This window comes from Geotrypetes seraphini, chromosome 5 (assembly GCF_902459505.1).
Source record: "Geotrypetes seraphini chromosome 5, aGeoSer1.1, whole genome shotgun sequence".
Classification (NCBI taxonomy): domain Eukaryota; kingdom Metazoa; phylum Chordata; class Amphibia; order Gymnophiona; family Dermophiidae; genus Geotrypetes; species Geotrypetes seraphini.
This window is the reverse complement of record NC_047088.1, coordinates 201,197,545-201,224,394: the sequence shown is the minus strand read 5'-3', so window position 1 is coordinate 201,224,394 and position 26,850 is coordinate 201,197,545. Positions and strand designations below refer to the sequence as shown.

At 42.8% G+C, this 26,850-nt stretch overlaps 1 protein-coding gene across 3 annotated transcripts in view; it reads left to right on the top strand.

Moving 5' to 3' along the window:
- Positions 1 to 26,850, top strand: part of DYNC1I2 (dynein cytoplasmic 1 intermediate chain 2) — a 209,018-nt gene that overhangs the window by 100,743 nt on the left and 81,425 nt on the right. For all 3 annotated transcript variants that reach the window (XM_033945658.1, XM_033945659.1, XM_033945657.1), the window contains one exon: positions 26,036 to 26,131. In XM_033945658.1, the coding sequence (XP_033801549.1) occupies positions 26,036 to 26,131 (96 nt within the window). The remainder of the gene's footprint in view (positions 1 to 26,035; positions 26,132 to 26,850) is intronic.

Genomic DNA, 26,850 nt, shown 5'->3' with positions numbered 1-26,850 from the left:
ACCATCTCGCATTGGATATGTGTGGCCATTTCCGCTGCCTATGTTTCAGTGGGGAAGAAACCTCCCCATGGGGTGAAGGCTCACTCTACCAGAGGCATGGCTTCCTCAGTGGTGGAGTCTCTGGCAGTTTCACCTGAGGAGATTGTAGGGTGGCCATGTGGGCTTCGCTTCATACCTTTACCAGGTTTTACAGGCTTGATGTGGCAGCTAGGTGTGATGCGGCCTTCCGTTCTGGCGACGAACTCATTGAGCCCCCTCTGAAAATTGGGATTGCTTTGATATGTCCCACAAGTTCAGCCTTCAGAGGGATTGTGCAAGAATGAAAGATTAGATTTCTTACCTCTGCTAATCTTCCTTCTTGTAAATCTCCTCTGGAGGCTGAACTCCAGCCTTTCTGTTTTATCTGATTCGCAGATCACCTCTTCAGTTACTGGTAAGCTGGATTACTGTCTTTGAATATAATTTTTATTGAAAAAGCAGTCAAAGACACACAACAGTGGTCCGGCATAGGGCCACAGAACAGGTATAGCAACGAAGCAAAACAATAAGAAATACAAATACCTCAAAGCAGAGGAGGTGTTATCGTAACAGCCAACATGTAGGCACACCCAAGCGATGGTATGAAAAATAAGAGTCTCGCCAAAACGAGTCGCAAGAGGTGCCCCATAAAGCACCCTCCTCAAGATAAGAAAGACCGCAAAAACAATTTTGTCAATAGTGGAAACCCCAAACCCTACAATCACCCACCCATCCTACATACAGAACTATCCCACACAATCAGTCCACACCATCCCCAACATCCACCCACCTAACACTCCACAGACATACCACAATCAACCGAGCTCGAGAGTCACCGGTCAGGGTGCATAGTAGAAGTCTCAGTCAAGGGGCCGCTCATATCCCAAAAGGGGATCGAATTAAGGCAAGGCTATGGGGGCTGTGAGTCAGCCTCAACTTGAAATGCTCTCCACAGGGAAACATATACGACCCTATCACGTCCAGTAGAGGCCGCATGGGTTTGAATTTCGAAAGCAGCTAGTTCCCGCATTTTGTGAAGCCATTGAGTGAAGGATGCGGGCTCAGGCCCCACCCAATGGAAAAGCAACAGCTTTTTCACCGCTAAGAGTGCAGTGTACAAAAACTTCTGATATGGTGCGGTAAAGCCTGCAGCGGATATTTCCCCCATGTCACCCAACAATAAGAGGCCATAAGACCGGGGAATGGTCCTGCCAAGGAGACCCTCAAGAAACGGGAGCACCTGGAGCCATAAAGCCGCATGGGGACACTCCAAAAACATGTGCAGTAGTGTGCCCCTCGCTCTCTGACAATGAGAGCAAGTGTCATCATCCCATAAACCCATGGCATGTCCCCGAGCCCTAGAGATGTAAGTCCGATGCAAGATCTTATATTGCATTTCCCTAAGGTCCATTGATCCCGTGAATTGAGTAAGGTTAGTAAAAAGGTCCAAAAATTGGGCCTCAGGAATGTCAAGAGCCAAATCTCGCGACCACCGGGCCGCAAGCCTAGGCAGATAGGAGGGAGGGAGAGCATTTTTAAGGAGCCTATACCAGGTGGACAATGTGTTTGTCTGAAAAGGTAAGAGGGCCAAGTAAGAGTCCAATTTCCCCATCGTCCAATGCTCTCCCCACCGCCGAGTCAGGGAAAAAAAGTAATGTATGGCTTGCAAATAGGCCCAAAAATGCGTGTTCGGGAGGTCCCAACGTGTCTGAAGTTGTGGAAAGGTGGGGAAAGTCCCTGTTCCCTCGTCGGAGAGATGTCGCAAGCTGACACAGCCCCGGGAGTCCCACAGTTGAAACCCTTAGGTACCCATCCCCGGGAGGAAGTCTACATTACCCACCAGAGGCAAGAAAGGAGATGCCTGTGGGGCTCGCCCCTATGCCTTCCGCCACCACCACCAGGCCTGTCTTAGCGGTTTCAGAAAGAGGAATCGGTGATCCCCCCCAGGAAAAGACCGGGGGGACAAATGCAATAAAGAGACAAAGGAATGAGGAGCACACCATTCACGGATCCAACCTGAAGGAGAGTACCTATAGTGGCCAGAGATGCCCTCATGAACAAAGCGCAGCAGGAAAGCAACGTTGTACCTGCGAATATCAGGGAGATTCAAACCACCTTGCCTAGAGTCCAGGGACAAGGTATCAAAACTGATTCGAGCCCGCTTGTGTCGCCATAAAAATGAAAGAAGAATAGACCGAAAGACTTGGACATCTCTGTTCAGAATCCAAAGCGGAATCGTTTGAAGCGGATATAAAAGTTTTGGGAGAAGCACCATTTTGAATAACGCCGCACGGCCCCAAAGGGAAAGAGGCAAGTCCTTCCATTTCTCACAAAGATTACGGATAGTCTCAATATGGTGGAGAACATTGTACTGGTAAAGGAGATGAGATTGGGTGCTCAAATAAACGCCAAGGTAGTGCATAGGCTTCTGAACTGGTGGAATCAGTAATGTATCATGCCAGGGCTCATGTCTATGAGAAGCCAGAGGCAGGAGTTCCGATTTGGCGCAATTAACCCGAAGGCCTGAGACTGTGCCAAAGTCTTGAACCAGAGAGAGCCTCCGGTAAGTGTAAGGGCACGTGGTCTAAATATAACAAAATATCGTCTGCGAAAAGATTAATGCGGCTCTCCTTAGCTCCAACTTGAATACCAAGAATGAAAGGATGAGATCGAATTTTAATCGCCAGTGGTTCAATAGCCAGAAGAAATAGTAGCGGGGACAGGGGGCATCCTTGGCGAGTACCGCGTTCAAGCGGGAAGGGTGAAGTAAGTTGACCATTAATAAGAAGCTTAGCCTTGGGCAAAAAATAAAGACTGCGCACCCAGTCCAAAAACATGCCCTCCAGCCCATATTGCCCCATGACCCAAAAAAGGTAAGACCAAGAGATGCTATCAAACGCCTTCTCCATATCTAGGCCTACAATAGCTGCCTGGTTATCCCCTCCTCTGCGAGAGTAAATGGCCATCAAAGCTCTCGTGAGATTCATGGAGGCATATCTGCCAGGCACGAATCCCACCTGATCTTCATGGATAAGGAGGTGAAGGTATGCATTCAGACGTTTGGCAAGTAACGCTGCGAGCAATTTTGCATAAGAGCCCACCTGAGACGGGTCCTTGCCCGGCTTGGGCAGCAGAACAACATGTGCCAGATTATAGCGGTCCACCCCCTTGTGGGAGTGCAAAGAATTAAAAGCCTCCGCCAGAGGGTGAGATATATCGTCAGACAAAATTTTATAGTATTCCGGCCCATAACCATCTGGCCCAGGTGATTTAGTCAATTTAAGCTCTTTTATACCCAATTCCACTTCAAGACTAGTAATGGGAGCATTCAGAGCTTGAATCTGAGTCGGGAGGAGTTTCGGAAGGATGACATCACTGAAAAAACGGTCCCTATCCGTATCCGTCGAGGGCCGCTCTGCATACAGGTCCTTATAATACGTCACAAATTGTTGATGTATGTGTGTTTCCGTTGTATGAGTGTGACCCTGCATATCAGTAATAGCAGTGATGACTTGTCGCTTACGATGAGGGCGGACCAGGCGGGCTAACAACCGTCCAGCTCTCCCCCCCCCACCTGTGGAGGTTATAGCGACGAAAGTACAAATCCCTCTCCGCTCGCTGTGTTAGGATCGCATCTATCTGCTGTCGGAGTGTACGTAAGCATATACGATCGGCCTCCTGCAAGGTCCCCTGATGGTGCCTTCGCAACTGCTGGAACTCGCCCGACAGCAGTAGCAGTTCCGCTTCCAGTTTCTTTTTCTTTCCCGCGACATAAGCGATAACAAAGCCCCGTAGTACTGCCTTGGATGCCTCCCAGAAGAGCCCCGGATCAAGATCAGGATCAGAATTGGTGCTACAGTAATCCAGCCATTTTTCCCTAAGGTATCTACGAAAGGCAAGATCTTTAAAGAGGTATCCTGGGAAACGCCATGTCCGTGTGGAAGAGTCAGCAGTAATTTGGAGGGATAGTGTCACGGGAGAATGATCAGAAAGAGGAACCTCCACTATCTCTACAGCACTAACCATGGGCAGCAGCGCAGGAGAGAGCAGGAAGTAGTCAAGATGTGTATAAAGATTATGGGGATTGGAGTAAAACGTATAAGTACGTTCCGTAGGATGGAATAGGCGCCAAATATCTAAGAGCCCCAACTGCGTGGTCAGAAAATTAACTCCTTTACCCATGTGATCCTTAGGGAAGCGCTTGGCGGGGGCACAATCTTGAGAGGGATCCGCCGTGATGTTAAAGTCGCCCCCCACAAGGACATGGTAACCCGGGTACTGCGCCAGCTGCGACATCAACCCCGAAAAATAGCTGTGATTATAGATGTTAGGGGCGTAAACATTACAAAGAAGATAAAGCCGTCCCCAAAGCTCTCCCAGCACTAGGACATATCGGCCCTCTTTGTCCTGTATAACCTTATGCAATTGAAACGGGAGTTGCTTATGGACCAAGACTGCTACCCCCCTTTGACGAGTGTTAGAAGAAGAATAGTATACCTCCCCCACCCAATCCCTCCTAAGTTTCTCATGTTCTACAGGTGTGAGATGGGTCTCTTGTAGGAATGCAATATCAATACGTTCCCTGAGAAACCAGGAGAGTATTTTCTTTCGTTTGCCCGGTGAATGGATCCCATCCACATTAAGGGAGGAAAGTTTTAAATTAACCATGGTCCCCCCCACCAAAGAACAATAGGAGCAGAAATGTCAATCAAATAAGAGAAGAGGAAGAGCCCCCCAGCAAGGCCCCCCCCCGTCAAATCACTAAAGATGGCATGTACCAGCAAATGAGAAAAAACCGGTGCTCTCGAGACTCCATTCATACATCCCCATACATACCCCCCCCGACACACACACCCCCACCCCTCCTCTTCCCATCCACCCCCCCTCAACATACTCCAACCTTCCAGTACCCTACCCAACCAGAAAATCATGATGTAACCAGAACCCCGTACCCCCTCCCCCCCAGAAACAAAGTGCAGCATGATGTCCGTACAGTCAGCACAAAAGTAATAAATGTAAACAAACTCGCTCCGGCAAGTATTAAGAAAACATAATGCCCAACAAGGACTCCCCAGCAGGCTGCAGAACAAGAGATTCAGACCGCAATGTGGAAACAAATCCATAGTCTACATAGAGGACTCCCCATGTACAGGCAGCAGGGAGATAGCCCCTGGTGCGGATCTGTCCAGAAGCCATGAGCCAAGAGCGGAAAGAAACCTCCATCAGCCAGCACTCCTCATGCACAGGTCCAAGAAATCCATCTCTCTCTGTCCCAGCAGCTGGTATAAAGTCCGCCGCCTCCCAAAAAGTTCGGGACAACAAATCAATCAAGCTTTCAGCAACCCCAGTCCTCTCAAGGGGCTGGCAGTCCTTCCAAGTAAGAGCGAAGCGCTGCTGGAGTATCCATCAGGACTACACCAGTGTTGGTTTGAATGCGCACTTTAGCAGGATATTGGAGAGTGAATTTAATCCCTCTGGCATGAAGCTGTGTACAGTAGGGCGCCAAAGCCCGTCTCTTCTCCGAGAGCCTGATGGAGAAATCCTGAAAAAGCAAGATCTTGGTGCCATTGTAATCCAGGGAGCTCGCTCGCCTGTATGCCTCCAGAATGCGAGCCTTAACAGCATAGTTGAGGAAGCGAGCTATGACTGGACGTGGTCGGGCTCCTTCAGCGCGTGGCGCCCCTATCCGATGTACCCTTTCCACATGCACTGGGCCCATGGAGGATGGAAGTCCGAGGGTTTGAGGCAGCCACATGGCCACCAGGTCTGCCAACTCAGCATCACGGACTGACTCTGGCACCCCAATAAGCCGCAGGTTATTTCGGCGGCTGCGATTCTCTGCCTCCTCAGCCCGATCGTCCAGCTGCTGAATTTTTGTTTCCAAGGCCGCCAGACGTCCGTCTGCTGTTTCTGTCCGGTCTTCCTGCGCCGAGATCCGTTCTTCTGCTTGCTGGAGGCGCGCAGCGTGACCCGCAATGCTGTCTTTCACTTCCTCCAGCACTGCATGCAGTTTGGACAATTTTTCATCCAAAAGTTTTGAGAGGTGGCAGACCGAAACCTGCATGTCTGCATCGTGCTGGGCCGTACCTGCTGCGATCGGGCTGGGGGCCGCCATTTTCAAGGGCTTAGCAGACCTCTCTTTGCCAGGCCTCGGGGTCCTTATCGGCATACCGGCCGGCCACAGCGAATCCGCTCTCCTCCGAGACGCCCCAGAGAAGCAGGAGAAAACCCGATGCCGGATGGAGCAAATTAAAGGCGATTTGTGCAGACTGTGAGCTATTTCGGGGGTGTTTTCTTAGGCTTAGAATGGAGCTCGGCTCACCGGCGTCTGATCAGCACGCGAGCATCACGTGACCCCCCGGATTACTGTCTTTGACCAGACTCACTAAGAATTCCATACATGTTCCCTTAGGTTGGGTTCAAGGGTTGCTGGGGTTCCTGGGTGGAGCCCCCTCTGATTTTCAGGCTGTGTCTACGTTCGGTGGATTTATCTGTTTTGCACTTTGTACAGGTTCAAATTTCTATTTCTTATATAACAAAAAATAAAGAAACCCTCCCCCGAAAACAGAAATAATTGGCCTTTTTTGGCCATGGTTCCTTGTATTTGATGTACTCATTAGCAGAATTGACTGGTAGCAGGAGTTCCTGCACCCTCTTTTCCTGTTTCCTGTTTGCACTAGATATCATTGGCTTTTCGACAAACTGAGCATGAAGCTACCAGTCACACTCTTCTGGAAGCTGTTATAGGGGAAAGCACCCTCCAGGGATTCAAGACAAAGTTAGACAAGTTCCTGCTGAACCAGAATGTACGCAAGTAAGGCTAGACTCAGAGCACTGGGCTTTGACCTAAGGGCTGCCATGGGAGCGGACTGCTGGGCACGATGGACCACTGGTCTGACCCAGCAGCGGCAATTCTTATGTTCTTATGGTGTTTTAATATTAAAGAGCTTATTTTCACGGCTGAGTCAGATCAGGCAAAAAACTACATGGTGAGCCATTTTTGTATCGGGTCAATAAATTTGATTGTCATTAAACCAGTCAAAACGGGTTTAGCGACGATTGTTAGATGGTTGCTGACTTTAGTGCATCTAGCTGTCACCCTGGTAGAGTCACTCCTGTGTAGCTCTGCCTCTTTCTTACATCTACTCTTGTCCAGCAAAAGTGCAAGATATAGAGGACATTGTGTCATATGAAGACTAGTTCACTGATTGGATAAATTGGGCACACAAAGTTTCCTTGCTTTACATGGGTACATGGACAGTACATGAGCTATGGACTTGACCAATTGGATCACTAGGCTGACCAGATGGTAATAGTTATTAGCGTGGCATAGAAATGCTTGTCCTGTAGACTCTTGTCTACAATCACATACAATCAAACCCAAGTCCCTGCTCTTCTGTTGTGCACAAAAGTTCTTCACCCCCTAAACTATATTGTTCCTTTGGGTTTTTTGCAGCCCAAATGCATGACCTTGCATTTCTTAGCATAACCTTGTTATATCAGTGTCTCACAGCTGTGTTTGTGTCGACATGTGGTGTTGTCTTGCTGAATGGTGTTCATTATTGTTGTTGCGTGTTTTTAGGTGTTGTCATGAGAATGTCGGAGCTTGAATTAGAGCAATGAACAAGCATAAAATTTCTTGTTAAACTTGACAAGAGTGGAGGTGAAATCAGGGACATGTTAGTCTAAGTTTATGGGGATAATGGCATGAAGAAAACAGCGGTGTACATAAGGATTAAATGTTTTTCTGAGGAGAGAGAAAGTGTTACTGATGAAGAAAGGTTAAGGCAGCCAGTAATGAGTAGAACTGACAAACATTGCAAAAATTTGTCGAATTGTGCATTACAATCATCGGCTGACTGTGAGAAGCATAGCAGACCAAGTAAACATGTTCTGAGCTCTCTGGGGAAAATGGGATAGAAAACGAATTAAATACATAAACATCGATAGAGAAACAGGATAATCTTAACTGAAAATCTTGACATGAGAAAGGTGTGTGCAAAAATGGTCCCAAAGGAGCTTACTAATGAACAAAAGCAAAGGAGAGCCTAAGTTTGCCAAGACCTTTTGAAGAGGCAAGACGATGTTTTGCACCTTGTTATCACTGGTGATGAAACATGGGTGTATCAATATAACCCTGAAACAAAGCGTCAATTTGCACTATGGAAGTCAGCCAATTCTCCACGACCAAAAATGTTCCACCAGTCAAAATTAAGAATCAAAATGATGTTGCTCACCAGCAGTAGAGCAATTGGTCCATCTCCTACGGATGTTGGCTGGGTAAGCAACTTCAGGAAGAGTCAGTTAATCCAGACTCAGTCCCTGAAATACATGGGAATCCATTTTGAGATGGCACAGAACAGGGTCTTCCTCCCAGAAGTACGCATAATGAACCTCCTGAGGCATATTTGGGAGATTTGTGGCCTGCCGGGCCCCCACAGCTTGGCAGTATCTTCAATTGCTGGGATCCATGGTAGCCACAATAGATGTGGTTCCCTGGGCAAGAGCGCACTTGCACCCGCTTCAGGAGTCGCTCCTCTCAAGGTGTTTTCTACAAGCAGACACTCTGGATTTCCTGCTTCCGTGGTCAGGCAAGGCATAGTGTGTTGAAAGTTCTGGATGTGCGATGAATTTTGACTCATTACTTGAAGTAACCAACGTGTTCCAGCTGTCTCATCACCTCTTCATGCTTATGAATGCGGCACACCGGGGAAGACTAGCATCTAAAGCAACCATATCTTGGATGATCAGGGTGGCCATCTTCCGCCTATATTGGAAGCAGACTCAGTATTGGCAAAAACCAAAGATCCTGGGTTTGGTCAGGCTCTACTAAAATGTACCGTGATACAGGCAGAGCATCATATTCATCATAAAATAATCCTTGTGCTATGATCAATCATAGCGTAAGGATTATCTTATGGTGAATAAGATACTCTATTTGTATCATGATATGTTGTAAAATAAGCAGACTGAGGATCTTGCACTGTATAATGTATACAAAGTTGGTTTTTTTAGGCAAAATGTAGCCATGTCAGGCTCCTTGGTTTTACTAATAAACTTGCTGAACTACAAATAACTTTTCATCTACTTAAGAACTGCCATACTGGATCAGACCATGGTCCATGTAACCCAGTCTACTGTTTCCAACAATGGTCATTCCAGGTCACAGTACCTGGCAGAAGCCCAAATAGTGTGTTAAGTATTTTGTCTCCAATGCAAATACCAAATGGTACAAATGAGAAAACATTAAAATACAGAAAAACAAGTAGAATCTATGAAAAAAGAGGAAAACTGAAGATTTATGAGAGAGAAAGTAGGACTGCTTTTAAGCAATAAGAAACATAATTCCAGATGTTATAGTAACCTGATACTTAAGAATCACACTTAGCATCAGTGACTGATCCAACACCTTTTTAGATGATGTAGGAAAGTCAGTACATTCATGATGTTTCCCCCCCTATCCCCCAGGGTATATGTAAATGGGAAGATACTGCTTATTTTATCCTAAATATAGCTGATATTCTCTTTCAAATTTATTTGCACTAGAAAAATAGATTTATTTTTTTTTTAGATACATTTTTATGTGTTGCCTCTCCTTTGGACATGCCTTAAATATAAAATGAAATACAGATGGGCAACTTGATATGAAGACACCTTCAGCTTAACAAAAGCCACCCATTTCACAGATGATTTAACTTTGATTAACCTGCTCTGCAGCAATAGATTACTGAAGACAACTGGAACTTCGCGCTGTGTTATTGCTAGGTGCAGCTTAATTTTCAGCACTGCTTTTCTTTCCATTTCACCAAAATACATCACAATTTTGATGTTAACTCAAACTAAAAATTCACTGGTTCATTAAACTTGGATTTAGCATTCATTGATGAGATTTGTCATTTTTAAAGCAACTGCTACTTTTATGCAGTCTTTGCTGCTCAGTTTATAACCTTAGATCCCCTGTCAGGAGAAGCATGGAGTTAACCACTTAGCATACTGTAATGAATATTCATCAGTAGACTGATGTGACATGCAGTCCCCTTTTTAGGCTTCATGTTCTTGTGCAGGGTTTTCTCTCCAAACAGTTTTTGCATTTAACATATCATACAAAAGGCTGAAAATGACTAAAAGACATATTGGCAATTTCAACTGTAGAAAACATAAGACATGTAGAAAACACTTAACCAAAAGAAGAAATATACTTGGAAGAATAGCTTTGTTTTATATGAAGTCTTTCTGTTAAAATAGCACTTATATGATTAGAATTGATGCTGATTTCACAAAAAAACAACTTATCTGATAGATATAGAGCCCTAGTTCTTGGGACACTTGTGATGGTTCCTGATAAGGGAATCACTGTAAATCCCAGGTGTCTGACTTATTTTTGTAACTGTTAACAAAAAATATATGAAAGTGCTATATATGTGAGGAAATACAATAGACTGACTTAGCAAAACACCCTATTGCAATACAAAAGTTAAGAAAAAGATCTCAATGAAAAGGTGCTCTTAGATTTATATGTTCTTTCTTAGAGCCTTTATCAATTGGTCAGAAAAAACTCTACTCATTTGAATGTATGGTCATATTCTAAATATTTATAAATTATCTTCAAGTCATGTTTTACAAAAGTAACAAGGGTGACCAACATTAATTAATTGTAGTATTTCCATTAGAATAATTAGCTTCTTGATGTAAGATAGTCAAATCATCTTATATAATTCAGCTATGTATTATTTGACACACTAATGAATTTCATGTTTTAAAATATGGTATATTTTAAAACTTGCCCGGTAGCTAACTTTGTTCAACATGTGGAATAGCTTATAGTAAAAGGTTGAGGGTCATTTTTTAATGTTGCATTACATCTGTTGTTTTGATATTTCTTTATGTCTCTACTTTTTAACTCTTATTTCATCAGTGATTCTGGAAATGTAGTAATATTTATTACGTTATGGCATGCAGCATCATTTCTAATAATAAAAAAATGAGTTTATGGAGAAATGTAAATTCTCTGTAGCATGCATACAGTTGACATGTTCAGTAGAGGGTAGAATGTCATATGTACTTTTTCCTATAAAATATGCAGATTAAGAGGTCACTTAACACTAAAGTGATGAACCTTTGTCTGGTGACTTGAAGTTGACTCCTGTCATTGAAAATAATACTTGTAATCAGTGGATTAGGGAGATGTAGGAAAGTTAGAGGAGGGGGTAAATCCTATTTATTATCCTGGTTTGGATGTGAAATAGTATTATTTCCTGTATGATCTGAACTTGGGGATCTGTTTTCCATTCAGATTATGGTTCATTTCCAGTCACCTTTAATCATTTTGCATGCAGGATTGATCAGAGGGGCTTTACTTATCAGTGCCTAATAGATTGTGTAACGTAGTGTGTCTTTCATAATGTAGAGATTTTGAATATTAGCTTTTCTTTAAATTATTGAAAGGCCACATTAATGAAATTAAAAGGATATGGTCACTTTTATCTACTTCCTACAACGATTGACTATTAGGATTTCAGATTTTGAGTTTGAGCAGTTATAGAACAGCTACTAGTTATACTGTTTTCAGATTAATAGATTGTCCTTTGTGCGTGTGAATTCATCAAGGAGCAACGTCTTTCTGTTTCTCTGTGTGATTATTTTGCCCAGAAAAGCTTTCATTTTTTAAGTAGCACAAAAGCTGTAATTGGCATGGCTTTGTAAGGAAGTGTCAGTGTGCAAGAGAGTGGAGATCACTAAGAATTCTTTTAAGCGTTCTTTCCCCTTTGCACTACCGCCTCCTCAGCAGGGTCACTGAGATCACTAGCTTTTCTTGAAATGGCCATTTTCACTGGCAGGTGCATTATACCCTGTATTTTCAGATTGTTTTTCTATTCTGAATGCTTGGCAGGTTGATTGCTCTGGCTGCATTGACAGAGAAAGAGCTGACAAATGTGGTTGGGCTGGCTGAAAAGACAGTGATTACTGTTTTCCTTTGTGACTGATTGAGGCCCTTGAAAGGAAAGATTTTAACCTTCAGCATTTGGTTCAAAAGTATGAGCATATATTGAAATCATTCATGCCATTTATCCTAGTTCTGTAAACTTGTCAGAACATAAAATCACTCAATTTCAAGTAATGTTGGATTGGCACACGTCATTATCATTTTGATTAAGTAGTATGCATTATACTGTGTTATCTAAAGCTTTCTTTCCTGAAGGTAAAGTTATATTTTCATTACTGGTACCATAGAGTTGGAAAAATTTTAGACCTTTATATAAACTTATCACTGTGTGTGGTTTGGCAGCTGGTAAGAAATACAAGCTGTATTTTGTTTGCAGGGTAAAGCCTTGTCTGTAGACCTCCTGGAGTTCTGGTAATTGCACAGGCTTGCTATTGGGAAAAGACATGATTGGATGCAGTCAAGCAGAAAACTGTTGTGCCATCCCATTGCCACCTCATAACAGAGACAACCCCAGCAGTACCATCTGCTTGCTACTATCTAGTCAGCTGGCCTTGCTGCTGGGACTGTAGCTTGCCAGCTGTTTCCCATTCCTTGACCATTTTTGTATCTGTTGCCTAAGTTTGAATGTAGGTGTGGGAGATATTTGAGAAAAATGAACAATTTTGTTCAATAGCCTCTCATTACTTGAGGCTGCATGCTGCATTCTCCTGCTGCTGTTTCCTTTATAGATGGATGACATGTTGTCTTAACCAATAAAAATAAATTTGGGGGAAAATTTACTCTGATAGTGATAGAAAACAGAGGCAATACATAATCCATACAGTTGTAGACAATGTTAAACAGTTTTTTGATTTATTATAATAACAGAGCTAGTAGTTTCAAGGCCTGTTATATTTCTATACACCTTTCTGGTCTAAGACACCATGTAATACTGAAATGTAAACTTGAAAAAATTGTGTGTTGCTGATCCTAAATATAAAATTAGAAGTTTACTTTGTTCATCAAAATTAAGAAACACATTTAGCTTAACAATTTTCAATATAACTAGCTTTCGCAACAATAGAAAAGAATATGCTGTGTTTCAGTTATTAGCTTTAGTCTGAAAGCTAATGTATGGTTCTTTATGTCTTGCTAAGACCCATTAGATGATGTTGATTCCTGGGCAAGCAGCTCTGTAAGCTGTTTTAGACAGTTTTTATTCATCAACATTCTTATGTCACCGTGTTGCATAAAGCTGTGCAGCACTTTTGCATATTCTGTCTAGAATAATAAATGCATCCAGTGTTTTAGCGGGTTTCATCTGGGAATACAATTGCTCATTCTATTTCAATTTACACAGCTGTTTGGTATGACTGTTGTATGCCAAACAATGGTATAGATGTTCACTACAATATACCTGTTACGATTAACAGCTCTCTGAAGTGCTAGCCCAGCATTTCAGATGATGAAAATCTTTGCAGACTATGTAAATCCATCTTAACCTTGTATTCTCTCTTAAAGTGATTTCTTATAAATTATAGAATAGCCTTTATTTCATAAACTTTCAACGGAGTGTTTTATACTAAGGTAATCAGTGTCAGCTCAACTCCCAGATAAACATCCAAAAACATTTATCAACAGGCATGCCACAGGTATAATCAAGTATAATAGATACCTTTTTATCACTGGTGGCCACAGGATTAAACAAAATTGCTTGCTGCCATGAAGCAGATTCTGCTTTGATCACTGAGCTTAGTTGGAGGAAGGCATCCCATCTATCTTGCAACAGTTAATATCCTCTATAAGATTTAGAATGTCTCTGTACCAGGATCTGTAGAGAACCATGAGCTGTATTATCTGGCTATATTATAGATTGTTGTCGTAACTGGTAGACATAGGAAGTAGTTGGGGTGGAAGGGGAGGAGTTGAAGATATGCGTGAAAGCTAAGGTTACCACAACCCTAGGAGCCAGTTTCATATACAGCCCTATGGTTCAGTCCAGAACTGCAAGATCATATTGGTATGCATAGCCTTGAGATTGTATAGTTTGTATGTTCTACAAACCACATTGGAGATTAAAAAAAGGTGAGATCCTACCAAAATACAACAAAAATGGGTGGAGAAAGACCTCCCGTGGAAGTCTCCATGGGAAAAGTCACCATCAGCGGTGTGTGAATTGACAAGATATAAAAACACTGTTAACTTCTCCAGTTCCACATGCACTTCTTGTGTGAATCAACATGACAGTGTGGTCTTATCATGAACATTTTGTTACCTCTATATACAACTTTGTGGATGTTTGAATTTTTAGCACTACCTTTAAACTTTAATCTCCTTCAGCTAGAGCGGCCCACTGCCATCCGGGCCACCCCAGCCATTAATCCTCCATTGGACGTCAGGAAGCAGAGGCAAGTCGGGATGCATGGGAGAGTCGCTATGCTTTCCGACTCACCAGCAACACAGCACCATTTTGGCACTCCCTTTAAACTTTAATCTCCTTCAGGCTGCTGGCATCAACATTTAAAAAGGAGACAGAACAGCTTTTAAACTAGAAACTTGGGGGAAGGCCGACAGTCGCTCAAAAGAGCATGGTTCAGGACAAGGTATCTTTAAAAGATATCATCACAAAAGGGAAGACAGAGCATCCTGATAGTGAGATTGCAATAAAGGCTGCAGTAGACCAGGTTTCTTTAAATTCAGAGCAGGCTGATTTTAAAAATTGCAAATCTATGCCAACTGCTGAGCAGATTGTAAATAGATATGACAAACACTGTTTGAAATGTCTGTATGTAAATGCCAGGAGCCTAAGAAACAAGATGGGAGAGTTAGAATACATTGCACTAAATGAAAAGATAGATATAATAGGCATCACTGAAACCTGGTGGAAGGAAGATAACCAATGGGGACACTGTCATACCAAGGTACAAGTTATATTGTAGTGATAGGGTGGAGGCATAGCTTTATATGTTGAGGGCCTTGAATCAAATGGAGTGAAAATTCTACAGGAGCAGAAACACACCTTAGAATTACTATGGGTAGAAATTCCACGTTTAAAGATGAAAAGGATAGTGATAGGAGTGTACTATCGTCCACCTGACCAGAATGAATGGACAGATGCTGAAATGTTATAAGAAACTAAGGAGGCTAACAAACTGGGTAACACAGTAATAATGGGTGATTTCAACTACCCCAATATTGACTGGGTAAATGTATCGGGGCTTTCTAGGGAGATAAAATTCCTTGATGAAATATGGAGCAGCTGGTTCAGGAACCAACGAGAGGTGAAGCAGTTCTAGATCTAGTTCTTAGTGGAGCACATGAAATGGTGAGGGGGGTAATGGTGCTGGGACTGCTTGATAACAGTGATTGTAGCATGATTAGATTTGATATAATCCCTGGAATAGGTTTACACATGAAATCCAATACAACAGCACTTTAAAAGAGGAGACTATGATAACATGAGGAGAATGATAAAAAAGAAACTTTAAAGGTGCAGCTGCAAAGGTCAAAAATATACATCAGGCAAGGATGCTATTTAAAAAATATCCTGGAAGCCCAGACTAGATATATATACATAGTAACATAGTAGATGACGGCAGATAAAGACCCGAATGGTCCATCCAGTCTGCCCAACCTGATTCAATTTAAATTTTTTTTTTTTTTTTTAATTTTTTCTTCTTAGCTATTTCTGGGCAAGAATCCAAAGCTTTACCCGGTACTGTGCTTGGGTTCCAACTGCCAAAATCTCTGTTAAGACTTACTCCAGCCCATCTACACCCTCCCAGCCATTGAAGCCCTCCCCTGCCCATCCTCCACCAAACGGCCAGACACAGACCGTGCAAGTCTGCCCAGTAACTGGCCTAGTTCAATATTTAATATTATTTTCTGATTCTAAATCTTCTGTGTTCATCCCACGCTTCTTTGAACTCAGTCACAGTTTTACTCTCCACCACCTTTCTCGGGAGCGCATTCCAGGCATCCACTACCCTCTCCGTAAAGTAGAATTTCCTAACATTGCCCCTGAATCTACCACCCCTCAACCTCAAATTATGTCCTCTGGTTTTACCATTTTCCTTTCTCTGGAAAAGATTTTGTTCTACGTTAATACCCTTCAAGTATTTGAACGTCTGAATCATATCTCCCCTGTCTCTCCTTTCCTCTAGGGTATACATATTCAGGGCTTCCAGTCTCTCCTCATACGTTTCTGGCGCAAGCCTCCTATCATTTTCGTCGCCCTCCTCTGGACCGCCTCAGGTCCTGCCTACTTTCTGTTTCCGCAAAGACAGGACCCGACAGCAAGGAAGGCCCGAAGCAAGTAAAAGCAGCAAGTTGTAAGCTTCCCTCCGGGGCTCTGTGTGCGTGCCGGCTTCCCTTCTCCTCCCTCCGAAACCGGAAGTTGCGTCCCGTGGGGGGAGGGAAGAGAAGGGAAGCCGGCACACACACAGAGACCCGGAGGGAAGCTTAAAACTTGCTGCTTTTATTTGCTTCGGGCCTTCCTCGCTGCCAGGTCCTGCCTTCGCGGAAACAAAGTAGGCAGGACCTGGCAACGAGGAAGGCCCGAAGCAAGTAAAAGCATGCTGGCAAAAAAAAAAAAAAAAAGGCAGGTGTCAAACAAAATTTTTGGCGGCGAGTCAGCCCGGGAAGGAGCATCGGCGGCAGCAGAAGGATTCGCCGGGCGGTTATCTAAATTAGCTGTGCAGTGCACCCGGCTAAAAGGCCCTGGGGAGAACACTGCACACAGTAAAAACAAACAGATATGTTTTACAGTATTATTATAAATTGCATTGGTTGACAGTTGAGGCTAGAGTGATTTTTAAGTTAGGCTGCCTATGTAGTAAGGTTTTGAATGGATTACTGCCCAGTTATCTCTTTGATTCTTTCAAATTTGTTGATAGGAAACATTTACGTATAGTACACCTCTTTGATTTTCCATCAGTAAAGGGATGGGTCTATAAACGTTTCCTTGGTAAAATGTTGGCTTTTCAGGCAGCTTTATGGGAGAAAGAAATTGATATTCATATATCATTTTTTACATCTTAGCCTTTAGAAAAACGTTGAAAACATTTTTTTTTGGTAAACATCATGACTTAATTTTAGCTTTTAGAAAATTGTTGGAAATATATTTTGTTAAACTTTACGATTGTTACATTGCTAGTACGATTGCTACATTGTTAGTAACTCTTGACCTGTAAACCACACAGAACCGCGGGGTCGCTGCGGTATATAAGAACCAATGTAATGTAAAAGGAAGAAGCTGGGAAGAGAATCGGTTGGACTGCTAGACAACTGAGGGATAAAAGGGGCGCTCAGGGAAGACAAGGCCATAGTAGAGAGATTAAATGAATTATTTTCTTCGGTCTTCACTGAGGAATACGTGGGGCAGTTGCTGGTGCCAGAAATTATATTCAATTCTGATGAATTAGAGAAACTCATACAAATCTCTAACACTGGATGATGTAATGGGTCAATTTGACAAATTGAACAGTAGCAAATCGCCTGGGCGGGATGGTATACATCCCAGAGTGCTGATAGAATTGAAAATGAACTTGCAGAGCTATTGTTAGTAATTTGTAATCTTTCTTTAAAAACCAGCATAGATTGGAAGGTGGCCAACGTGGACGCTGATTTTTTAAAAAGGGGTCCAGAGGTGATCCAGGAAATTATAGACTGGTGAGTCTGACGTCGGTGCCGAGCAAAATGGTAGAGACTATTATAAAGAACAAAATTACAGAACATATATGTAAGCATGGATTAATGAGAGAAAGCCAACATCGTTTTAGTCAAGGGGAATCTTGCCTCACCAGTCTACTGCATTTCTTTGAAGGTGTGAATGAACATGTGGGTAAAGGTGAACCGGTTGATATTGTGTATTTGGATTTTCAAAAGGCATTTGACAAAGTACCTCATGAAAGACTTCTGAGGAAATTAGAAAGTAATGATAAGAGGTAATGTCCTTTTATGGATTGAGAACTGGTTGAAAGACAGAAAACCAAGAGTAGGTCAGTATTCTCAATGGAAAAGGGTAATGGTGTTCTCCAGGGTTCTGTGCTGGGACCGCTGCTTTTTAACATATTTGTCAATAATCTAGAGAGAGGAATAACTAGAAAGATAATTTGATGATGGCATACAGTTGTTCAAAGTTGTTAAATCTCAAGAAGATTGTGAAAAATTGCAAGAGGACCTTGTGAGACTGGAAGACTGGGCAACAAAATGGCAGATGACATTTAATGAGAGCAAGTACAAAGTGATGCATGTGGGAAAGAGGATCCCAAACTATAGCTGCGTGATGCTGGGTTCTATGTTAGGAGTTACTGTTGAGATGTCATTGTTGAGGATACATTGAAACCCTCAGCTCAGTGTGTGGTGGCTGCTAAGAAAGCAAATAGAATGTTAGGAATTATCAGAAAAGGAATAGAAAACAAAGATAAAAATGTTATAATGCCCTTGTATCACTCTGTGGTACGGCTGCAACTTGAATACTGTGTGCAGTTTTGGTTGTCATATCTCAAAAAAGATATAATGGATTTAGAAAAGGTACAGCAAAGGGTTACGAAAATGTTAAAAGGTTTGGAATGCCTTCCTTAAGAGGAAAGGCTAAAGTGGCTAGAGCTTTTTAGCATGGAGAAGAGCCTCAGGGATGATATGATAGAGGTCTAAAAAATACTGAGTGGAGTAGAAAGATAGATGTGAAACACTTGTTCACTCTCCAAAAATACTAGGACTAGGGGGCTGCTAAATAATACATTTAAAACAAACCGGAAAAATATTCATTGAAGGAGAATTTGGTGAAATCAACTTGGCAGTGTTTAAAAAAGGCTTGGATAATTTCCTAAATGAGAAGTCCATAGGCCATTATTGAGATGGCTTAGGGAAATCAACTGCTTATTCCTAGTATAAGCAGCATAAAATCTGTTGTACTTCTTGGGTTCTAGCTAGGTACTTGGGACCTGGGTTGGCCACTGTTGGAAATAGGATACTGGGCTTGATGGACCTTCGGTCTGTCCCAGTTTGATAATTCTTATGTTAAGCCGGAGCAGCCCACTGCCATCCACCCCCTAAGTCCATCAATCCCCTGTTTGGACATCAAGGAGCAGAGTCAAGTCAGAAGTCATAGGGGTGAGCTCACCCCCCCTGACGTTCCGGCAAGATGGCACCATTTTGGCCCTCCCTTTAAACTTTAATCTCCTTCATCTGGAGCAGCCCACTGCCATCTGGGCCCCTCCCCCCAGCCATCAATTCCCTGTTAGACATTTCAGGGAGTGGAGGCAAGTCAGGAGATGTGGGAGAGTCGCTCCGTCTTTCTGACGCACCGGCAATGCAGCACATAACCTAAGTCACAAGCCAAAGACATGCTTAAGAACATAAGCAATGCCTCTGCTGGGTCAGACCTGAGGTCCATCGTGCCCAGCAGTCAGCTCACGCAGCGGCCCAACAGGTCCAGGACCTGTGCAGTAATCCTCTATCTATACCCCTCTATCCCCTTTTCCAGCAAAAAATTGTCCAATCCTTTCATGAACCCCAGTACCGTACTCTGCCCTATTACGCTCTCTGGAAGCGCATTCCAGGTGTCCACCACACGTTGGGTAAAGAAGAACTTCCTAGCATTCGTTTTGAATCTGTCCCCTTTCAACTTTTCTGAATGCCCTCTTGTTCTTTTATTATTCGAAAGTTTGAAGAATCTGTCCCTCTCTACTCTCTCTATGCCCTTCATGATCTTATGAGTCTCTATCATATCCCCTTTAAGTCTCCTTTTCTCCAGGGAAAAGAGACCCAGTTTCTCCAATCTCTCAGCGTATAAAAGATTTTCCATCCCCTTTATCAGATCCTCTGAACCCTCTCGAGTAACGCCATGACCTTCTTAAGGTACGGCGACCAATATTGGACGCAGTACTCCAGATGCGGACGGACCATCGCCCGATACAATGGCAGGATAACTTCTTTCATTCTGGTTGTAATACCCTTCTTGATTATGCCTAGCATTTTGTTTGCCTTCTTAGCGGCCGCTGCTTACTGTGCCGTTGGCTTCATTGTCATGTCCACCATTACCCCCAAGTCCCTTTCTTGGGTACTCTCATTTAATAACATCCCTCCCATCGTATAGTTGTACCTCGGGTTTCTGTTTCCCACATGTAATACTTTACATTTCTCAATGTTGAACTTCATCTGCCATCTCGTCACCCATTCCCCTAGTTTGTTCAAGTCCCTTTGCAATTCTTCGCAGTCCTCTTTACTCCGAGCTCCACTAAATAGTTTGATGTCGTCTGCAAATTTTATTATTTCGCACTTCGTCCCTGTTTCTAGATCATTAATGAATATGTTAAATAGCAGCGGCCCGAGCACCGAGCCCTGCAGGACCCCACTCATGACCCTCCTCTAGTCCGAGTAGTGGCCCTTCACTTCTACCCTCTGTTTCCTACCCGCCAACCAGTTTCTGATCCATCTATGTACGTCTCCTTCCACCCCATGGTTCTTCAGTTTCCGGAGTAGGCGTTCATGGGGCACCTTGTCAAAGGCTTTTTGGAAATCTAGATATATGATGTCTATAGGGTCTCCTTTGTCCATCCATTTGTTAATTCCTTCGAAGAAGTACAATAAGTTAGTTAGGCACGATCTCCCCTTGCAGAAACCATGTTGGCTGGTTATCAGAAGTTCATTTCTTTCAAAATGTTCATCGATGTTTTCTTTTATCAGTGCTTCCGCATAGTTCTTTGTGGGCCAGGAAATTTCCTCCTTACCACCAGGAAAATTATCTACAGACTCTACCAGTAAAGAACCACCAAGAAAGCTATCTACAAACACCACCAGCAAAGAACTGACCTATTACATCAGGTAAAGTGGCCCCCACTGAATAACTACAATCCCTAAAGAGGTAACCAACTAGAAACTACCTTTACCCTCCACACACTGCAAAACAAACTAGTCTGTTTCATCTCCTTCTAAGGAGATACTTCCACATTCTAGTCCACCCCTTGACACAAGCCCAATCGCCCTGCTCAAAATCTCAACAACCTCCTAAAAGAAAATAATCACGGTGAAACTATCACTCACTGAAGTCTTACCACTTCTATGCCTCATAAGCCTCATAGAAGTTTAATCCACATCTCCTATCAGCAGACCCATCTCCTCGAGGCACACAGCCTAGCAAAGGTCTAGGCCCCAAAATTTATTCACTGCTCTGGAGGATAACCCAATCCCCACTCCTCAGTCCTAAATGTACTACCAACAAAAAACAGCTAAAACAACCCTCATTCAGAAATCACACTAACCTAAGATATATTTCAAGCACATATCAACCAAAAAAAGACAAAACCTTTATACCAGTCCCCTGTATATACATCAATGCAAGATCTATAGTAAACAAACTATTTCTACTCAATGAACTGATCTCAACCAATGATCTGGGACTGGCCTTCTTCACGGAAACTTGACTAAAAGAACCAAATTGCCTTGAATTACCCTACTTCTGCCACTGGGATGCAACATCATCCAAATTCCCAGGAATGACAAGCGATGGGGTGTCATAGCCATTGTCTTCAAGAAAACTTTCAATATTACCTTGACTGACTTCACCTCCCACCTGGATCTAGAATATATAACATGCAAGCTTGATGACAAACCCAACTCCACCACAAATAGTATTAACATACTATTGGCCCTGAACTCCTAATTAGAGGTCTGCACGGGAACGGGGATCACGGGAACCCCGTGAGTCCCACAGGAATCCCCCCTAACCCATGGGACTCCCATGGGGATCCCCCTCTGGCCCACGGGACTCCCACGGGGTCCCCCTTCTAGCCAACGGGACTCCCATGGGGATGGAAGGCTTTGGAAGCAGGGTTCATCCATATAATATAATGGACATGTCAGCCTTAGTAAAAGAGGGGGTTTATAAGTTAATTACCTGAACAGAAAACAAAGAGATTCCACAAGGAAAACATCAGTACAAACACAAAAGAAACTGTGGAATTGATGATCCTGTCAGAAGTAATTGCTGCTTTTTATGGGGACGGTCGGGGATGAAGGTAACTCCTTGGGGGGATGGGTGGGGACGGAGAGGATCCTGATGGGGGACGGGTGGGGACGGAGAGGGGACGGGCGGGGATGGGTGGGATTTCTGTCCCTGTGCAACTCTCTACTCCTAATCAAGCAATACTATGAAGCTGCAAGAAATTATATCAAGCCTCACCTGCCAATACACCAGACTGCTCATACTCAGAGAAGTTAACATACCTCTCGAGACTACTGGTAACAAAGTTATTCATAACTTCAAAAAACTACTCGAAAACAGTCAAATCTTTGACATCAAACCATCAGGACCAATACGTGAAAAAGGTTACACACTTGACCTACTTGCATCAGCATCCTCCTACCTTACCTCTAACACTAAATTGGCCCCAGTTCCCTGGTCAGACCACTACCTCCTCACATTCAACCTAAATCTCCACAAAGGAAGCACAAATAGCAACCCCTCCAGTACAGCAAGCTGGTAAGAGGCAAAACAAATCCTACCCAATTCTGGAACACAGTTGCTGACTCTGTGACCACTACATCAGACTGCACAAATACAATGCTATCAGAGAGGAAGTGATGTCACCGATGTGGCAGGTTGCAAGGGAATGAAGCTCTGCAAACTGAAAAGGCGAGAGAAATCAAGAGAATACAAACTCAAAATGAAAGAGAAACGAAAAAGCTACTACTCCACCCTAATAAACCAGCATGGACTAGATACAAAAGAGCTATTCAAACTAGTTATCCTCCTAACATGCACTCCCCAACGTTGGACGTCCTCACCTACTATTTTCGCTCAAAAATACTAACCACAAGAGACTCAATGCTACAAAATCCACCAGTCACATAAACCCTCCAAATCTTAAGGATCAAGCACACCAAGCAAACATGATGCGGAGTTCCTATACTCCACCCTCCTAGACACAATTCAACTATCTACACACCTGGATAGTGGATACACTAAACAGAGGGGAATTCCCCACAGGAAGAGGCCACATCATCATCAGACCCATCATAAAGGAAAAGAAAAAAAACCTATCTCTCAGCCTAACAACTACAGGCCCATTGCGTTAACCCCCTCTTCATAAAACTAATGGAGGGAATCGTACAAATTCAACTAATAAGAACATAAGAATTGCCACTGATGGATCAGACCAGTGGTCCATCGTGCCCAGCAGTCCACTTCTGCGGCGGCCCTTAGTTCAAAGACCAGTCTAACCTTACCTGTGTACGTTCTGGTTCAGCAGGAACTTGTCTTACTTTGTCTTGAATCCCTGGAGGGTGTTTCCCCTATAACAGCCTCCGGAAGAGTGTTCCAGATTTCTACCACTCTCTGGGTGAAGAAGAACTTCCTTACGTTTGTATGGAATCTATCCCCTTTTAACTTTAGAGAGTTCCCTCTCATTTTCTCCACCTTGGAAAGGGTGAACAACCTGTCTTTATCTACTAAGTCTGTTCCCTTCATTATCTTGAATGTTTCAATCATGTCCCTCTCAGTCTCCTCTTTTCAAGGGAGAAGAGGCCAGTTTCTCTAATCTCTCACTGTACGGCAATTCCTCCAGCCCCTTAATCATTTTAGTCACTCTTCTGTGGACCCTTTCGAGTAGTACTGTGTCCTTCTTCATGTACAGCGACCAGTGCTGGACACAGTATTCCAGGTGGGGGTGAACCATGGCCTGGTACAGCGGCATGATAACCTTCTCCAGTCTGTTTGTGATCCCCTTCTTAATCATTCCTAGCATTCTGTTCTCCCTTTTCGCTGCCACTGCACATTGCACAGACGGCTTCATTGACTTGTCGACTAGTACTCCCAAGTCTCTTTCCTGCGGGGTCTCTCCGAGTACTGCAACGGATATCCTGTATTCATGTATAAGATTTTTGTTGCTGACATGCATCACCTTACACTTATGCACGTTAAACCTCGTTAGCCATGTCGCAGCCCATTTCTCAAGCGTTTTTGTCACATTGCAGGTCTTCGCAATCCTTTTGTGTCTTCACTACTCTGAATAACTTCATATCGTCTGCAAATTTAATCATCTCGCTTGTCATACCAATTTCCAGGTCGTTTATAAATATGTTGTACGGGTCCAAGCACTGAACCCTGGGGCACTCCACTCATGACGCTTTTTCAGTTGAGTATTGTCCATTCACTCCCCCCACTCTCTGTTTCCTATCTGCCAAGTATTTCACTCTCGATTCCATAGCTCGCAATTTTTCAAAGTAGTGCATGAAAAAGTATTCTTAGGCAAGTCATGTTTTCTGGGGGGAAAATGTATACTTAATCATGCCCTGATGATGTGGGAATCATATGTAGCCCAGCATTCACCAAAGAGACAAAAATGATTTTTGCTAATTTGGAATTCATATGTACAGTTATCCCCTCAAGCTTATAGTCAGGTTCTTAACAGCTTACAAAAGAAACCTAAAGTTTAGATTGATGCCCTTTGAACTCCTGGGTTGGGAGTGGAGAGGGAGTGGTGCCATTATGGATGACTGTTATCCTTGTGAGGGATCAGGGCTAGAAGAACACAGACCCTGGATCCTGTCTGGTTTGGTATGCTTTTACTTGTCATACATTTTGTTTATCATTGTATTTCACATTATCAGTGTTCAAAACAAGATATCAAATATGAAGGATTGGGAATGGGTAGGGATTTTGGGTGGGGATAGCTTGATAGGACGGGAGGGGAAGATTCTGTGTTGACTTGCATGTGTGTTGTTCCTTTTTCTTAATAAAAATGATCTGAAATCAGTTCAGAACCTTTTTATCAGTGTAGTATCTGACTCTAGAATGTATTATAATAAGGTCTAACGGACTATGGATGCACCTTAAAATCTTAATATGTGTACACTTTCATGTCATGCCTACTAGCTTTAGAAAATGATAAAATTTCAGATATAGAGCTTTCTTTTTTGTAACTGAATAATTTTCTTCTATATATTTCCATACAATTAGAAATAAAGGTAGATACAAAGTAAACTAGAGTAATAATCAATATTCTCATATCACAGAATAACAGACCTGCAAGTCCACATCAAGGGAGAGATAGCAAGCTTAAAGAAAAACCATACAAAAATAAAAATAAGTCAAATTTGTCTAATTTTAAGTGGCTTAACATTTTCTCCCTCTTTTACTAAGGCGTGCTAAACGCTAACACGTCCATAGAATATAATGGACGCGTTAGCGTTTAGCACGCACTAAATCGACTAGCGTACCTTAGTAAAAGAGGGGGTTAATTTTTACTCCCAACACTGCTTAAGATAATTTCTCATGACCCTTAAGAATAGATATAGAGCTTTTTGATTACTGGTACCCAGTGGAACTTTGATTTGTGAGCATAATTTGTTCCAGAAGTATGCTCGTAATCCAAAGCGAATTTCCCCATAGGAAGTAATGAAAAACTCAGATAATTCGTTCCACATCCCAAAAACTTTAATATAAAATATACTGTACGTACTTAAATTGCAAGACCTCGCTCATTTAGAACAGTCACTGCACTCCCGCAGCATATTGAGATTAGGTGGGAACTTGGAATTGGGTAGGACTATGTAGACTCTGAACCAAATACAATGGAATTGGGCACTGGCAAAATGAGTAGGGGTTCAGGGAATGTGCAACAGTGAAGGCAAGGCCGGGATGTATTGGATTAGGGTAAATTGTGTGTGTACTCTGTGTGCGCTTGTATTACGCTTCTGCATTCAGCTCAGCGATGTTGTGCATGGCGCTCATCAAAGTGCTCGTATTGCAAGACAATGCTCATTGATCATGTTAAAATTTTATCAAACATTTTGCTCGTCTTGCAAAACACAAACCACGTTACTCGCAATCCAAGGTTTGACTGTATATTTGTTGCAAACGTGGGAAAACAATACATTTCTATCTATTGGTTTGCTACAAAAATAAATAAGCTCTTGTCAGTTGTTTGGTTTGTTGTAAGTTAATATAGTGTAAGCATAGAGGGTGTGATTTTTAAAGGGTCTTTAAGTCTGTGTCCACAGTATAATTTTTTTTTAATGAGGCATATGGTTTGATACCTTACATTATTTACAAGCATTTCTCCTGGTTATTATGCTGTTTTCCTTTAGAAGATGAAGAGGAAGAAGAAGTTGTGACACCCAAACCAGCTGCTGAACCTGATGAAGTAAAAACAGTGAAACAGGAAGAGAATAATGTTTCTTCTGGTATGATATACCCATTTCCCAATCAAAATCATTTTCTACAGGCATGCTGGTGCTTGACAGCATAGTGGAAATACTGTAGAAGATGATTGTTTTCTTTCCTGTATTACAGGGGATGTGAGGCTTCAACGGTAACGCAAGTAATTGAGGAACAAGGCCAATACTGGGTAGACTGCTATGGTCTGTGTCCCAGTTATGGCTAGACAGATAGGCTAAAGTGACTTTTGACAGCAATTCAAGTAGTTGGAGAATAAACTCCAGTAGCCAGGGTATAAGGCCAATGCACGGCAGATTTCTGTGGATTGTGCCCTAAAAATGGCCATGCAAGTCTTTGTGCCACCATCTACTATATTATTTTAGAAGCAATTTTCAAAGAGATGTGTATGGGTAAATGTGTATTTATTTACTTGCAGAAAAAAAAAATCATTTCTAAATTGTCCCCCAAGTCTCAGTAAGAAAAAGAGGCTGGGCTGTGGTGAGAATGGCAGTTCTTGAAAAGCAAGCATAAGGATATTTATTTTCAAAATCTCTGCACCCAGTTTTCAGAAGTTTAACCTGATAACAGTGTACCTACAAATCATGCAGGTTAAGAAAATCCTAGTGGCAGTTCAGCCCAGATGGTTATGTAAGGGGAAGTCCATGGGATGTTTTCCTTTGAAAGCTGGGTTGTAGTTTCACATGAACAGAGAACCTGTGGGCATGCAAGCATTGCTGTCTAAGTG